The sequence below is a fragment of the Oncorhynchus gorbuscha genome, linkage group LG20 (genome assembly GCF_021184085.1).
Source record: "Oncorhynchus gorbuscha isolate QuinsamMale2020 ecotype Even-year linkage group LG20, OgorEven_v1.0, whole genome shotgun sequence".
NCBI classification, from domain to species: domain Eukaryota; kingdom Metazoa; phylum Chordata; class Actinopteri; order Salmoniformes; family Salmonidae; genus Oncorhynchus; species Oncorhynchus gorbuscha.
This window is the reverse complement of record NC_060192.1, coordinates 32,056,534-32,060,603: the sequence shown is the minus strand read 5'-3', so window position 1 is coordinate 32,060,603 and position 4,070 is coordinate 32,056,534. Positions and strand designations below refer to the sequence as shown.

Below are 4,070 nucleotides of genomic sequence, written 5' to 3'. Positions count from 1 at the left end.
TCACTTGTAAATAAGACTGTTTCTAAACACGTCTACGTTAATGTGGATCCTACCATGATTACAGATAGTCCTGAATAAATCATTAATAATGGTGAGTGAGAAAGTGATGCGAACCTCCCCTGTTATTGTAATGGTGAGAGCTTATGTATTGACATTTGCATATCTAACTTTCTCACTTTATTCAGGACTATCCGTAATCATGGTAGATTCCACATTAATGTAGTCGTTTTTGGAAACAAATTCTATTCTTATTTAAAATTAATATAACTCAAATGACACAATGCATTATTTACCATTAATTTCTATTGGACACAAAATATCGGACACACAACCAAAAACAAACAGAAAAAGTGTCTAAGTTTCACAATTATAGGAATATGGGTCCAAATACTAAACGTTTGACTACTTTAATACACATAAGTGAATTTGTCCCAATACTTTTGGTCCCATATAATGGGGGGACTGTGTACAAAAAGTGCTGTAATTTCTAAATGGTTCAAACGGACATGGATGAAAATGCCCTCAAATTAAAGCTGACAATCTGCACTTTAACCTCATAGTCATGTTATAAGTGCTGGAGTAGAGACAAAACAACAACAAAATGTGTCATTATCCCAATACTTCTGTAGCTCACCGCATATGTATCGACATATCAAAATATCAGGTGGCTTGATCCTCGTCTTGTTTCACAGTGAATACAAGTGTCATAGTTAAAGTGTGTGTGACACAACAAACTATTGGCTGTGGGGCAGACTTTCAAATTCTTTGAGCCTCCAGGCTTCAGATAATGCCGCTCTAATTAAATGTGTATTTTTTTATTGATCGAATTAACTGAATGCGCCACGTTTGACAATTAACGTTATGTTACGCTTCTAAAGATAACTAGAATAATATATAATAATAATAATAATAATAATATATGCCATTTAGCAGACGCTTTTATCCAAAGCGACTTACAGTCATGTGTGCATACATTCTACGTATGGGTGGTCCCGGGGATCGAACCCACTACCCTGGCGCTACAAGCGCCATGCTCTACCAACTGAGCTACAGAAGGACCACATAGAACATTTGCACAGATTTCCAAACGGTGATGTTGTGTTCATTTGACAATACATTCACCTGTCTTTACTGCCATTACTACCCTATTCCCATGGTTTAATCATGTGCGTAATTGCGCAGTAAACGCCCCACCCCCCTCCATCTCTCTCTCCCCCTCTCCCTCTCTCCGAACTAACAATCCTCTCCACTCTAGCATGAACGCGGCCAATGCGCAACGACCAGATTAAAGTAGGAACTTCAGGCTACCATCTGACCCTGGTTTCTTGGACTGCCGTCGTACGCGAGGGAACCATACATTCAAAACATTTTTCTTTCCTTGCACAAATACAAACTGTAGAGCGTGGCCAGGCATTGTTGGAGTCGCGGGCAACCTTGTGCGTACGCACTGAAAACAAAACACTGCAGGATGCTACTTCTCCTGGTCATTCCGTCTGTGATTTAGATTGAACAGTGATGTTTCCACATAATGGGTCAACTGATTAGATGAAAATTACTACTTTGATCAAATTGCGCAATTTGCGACCCTCGCCTTGTGTATCTCTGCTTGGAATGCATGAGGAGAATGGGGAGGAACAGACGTGTCTATCCAGAATGGATATAACCCCAACAGCTTTTGCCGCATCGAACTCATCAGAGGATACTAATGGCACGAGTGCCCAAATACCTCTGCCTCACTCCCAGAGCGTGGCAGTCTTCATCGTGTTCCTGGTCACCGTTATCATTCTGGTGACAATCGTAGGGAATGTACTTGTTGTGGTGGCCGTTTTCACCAGCCGCGCGCTCCGTGCGCCGCAGAATCTCTTCCTTGTATCTTTGGCATCGGCAGATATATTAGTGGCCACCTTGGTCATCCCTTTCTCCCTCGCCAACGAGATCATGGGTTACTGGTACTTTGGGAGCACCTGGTGCGCCTTCTACTTGGCCCTTGACGTTCTCTTCTGCACGTCCTCCATAGTGCACCTATGTGCCATAAGTCTGGACAGGTACTGGTCTGTAACCAAAGCTGTTAGCTACAATCGGAAGAGGACGCCCAGGCGTATTAAGTGTATGATCACCGTGGTCTGGGTCATATCAGCAGTCATCTCTTTTCCACCGTTAATTATGACCAAACACGACGAGCATGAGTGCTTGCTCAACAACGAAACATGGTATATTCTCTCGTCTTGTCTGGTATCATTTTTCGCCCCGGGTCTAATCATGATTCTGGTGTATTGTAAAATATATAAAGTGGCCAAGCAGCGCGCATCAACCGTGTTTGCAGCAAAGAACGGGACGGAGAGACAGCCCTCGCAGTCGGAGACGTGCTTCGTGCCCAGGAGGAAGTTTGAGGTGGAGAGCCCCAGCAGCCCCAGTTTAGGTGGCCACATGCGGAAAGGAGAGCTCGATGATATTGACCTGGAGGAGAGCTGCGTCGCCGACAGCAAACCCAAGAACTGTCTCTTCTCCAAGAGAGTGAAAGTGGAGGGGGCAAACACTTTCCCAAAACAGAGTTGTCGCGTGTCATGGGCTTCAAACCGCAACGCGAAGCTCTCTCAGGAGCAAAAGATTAGACAGATGTCACTGTCAAAGACCAAACTGGCGCAGATGCGTGAAAAGCGCTTTACGTTTGTCCTTGCAGTGGTGATGGGGGTGTTTGTACTCTGCTGGTTCCCATTCTTTTTTACTTACAGTCTGCACGCAATATGCAGAGATTGTTGCCCAATTCCCGATGCTCTCTTTAATCTGTTTTTCTGGATTGGTTACTGTAACAGTTCAGTGAACCCTATCATTTATACAATATTTAATCGCGATTTTCGGAGATCTTTCAAGAAGATCATATGCCAGACATCACACACATAGGTTTACAAAAAAAATGTATCTCTCTCTATATGTGTGTGAGTGTGGGTAAGCTCTGTTGCGTTTAGTATCTGTACTTATGAGACGTGTAAAAAAAGTGTTTGTAGAATACTGTGATAAGATTTTAAATAATAATAATTTAATGTCATGTAAAAAATTGACTTCAAAATGAGTGAGTTTGTAACCGTCAGATGGTGTTTCTGTGGACTTGAGTGCATCAGGTTGCAAACCTGCATCATTTATTTAAAAACAAAGAATTATGTATCCAATCTACATATTCGAGAAGCATGAGTCAGACAACACTGTTATGTTTCTCCATGTTGTTAATCACATTTAGCAGTGTTCTGTTATTAATACATTAAAGGGCTTTTGATGTAAAGAGGCAATTAATGACTTGTTACTGTCTGAGACATCTAACCTAATGTAGCAGGCATAGACAAGATATCTGCGATTAGATCCCCTACATACTGGTCTTGACGAGAAGAACAACCAACCCGTCAGCGGCGGTTCTCTTCTGCGTTGTTCAACCAATCCAGTAAATGTGGAGGATGAGTTAAGATGGCGTGTCGCCGTATTAAGGTCCAAAAGCAGAAGTCATGTCAAAGGCTCTCGTTCCATTTCTCCTGAAGCGGAACATCCAAATTGTTGGACCCAGCAGATGCTAGAGACAAAGACAGTACAGTAAGAAGATAGGCAGAAACTGCTTCTCCAAAATAAATCCCCGATCACACAATCGAATCTAGGTTGTGCCTTTAGATTTTGAGAAAATGAACTACTAAGTAATCATTTTTCAATTCTCTCATTGACTTCTCAAACCCCAAACCCAGGCCTGGTCGGATTGGTCTGTTTCGCTATAGTGTTCCCAGAAGTCTTGCGACGTTGCGCCTCTAAGTTTGGAAACTCTGTACTAGAGACAATGTCTTAAGTAGCTGAACATGTTATTACTCTTGTGAAAGAGACAAACTGATGTGTTTTTCATTTTCGTAAAAAAACAACAACTTTATATTGTTTATATATTATATTTATATTATATTTATAACTTTGATTTGACAGCCTCTTCTGCCAACTTCTGTCTGTAACTTCCAGACAATTTGAGCTACAGACTAATATGACCCCTCTATGGAAACATGAGACTCATGTCGGTTGTTTTGCTCTAGGACGCCCACAAGCCT

The 4,070-nt window shown here is 42.0% G+C and overlaps 1 protein-coding gene across 1 annotated transcript; it reads left to right on the top strand.

The window, feature by feature from the left end:
• The first annotated feature begins 1,276 nt into the window (after positions 1-1,276).
• On the top strand, positions 1,277-3,420 carry LOC124007501 (alpha-2Db adrenergic receptor-like). Its single transcript, XM_046318128.1, has one exon. The coding sequence runs from the start codon at positions 1,546-1,548 to the stop codon at positions 2,899-2,901; it is 1,356 nt and encodes a 451-aa protein (XP_046174084.1). The 5' UTR covers positions 1,277-1,545; the 3' UTR covers positions 2,902-3,420.
• The last annotated feature ends 650 nt before the right edge of the window (positions 3,421-4,070 follow it).

Excerpts from the sequence above, each read along its gene's own strand:
- LOC124007501 (XM_046318128.1), top strand. The coding sequence starts at position 1,546 with ATGAAAATTACTACTTTGATCAAATTGCGCAATTTGCGACCCTCGCCT.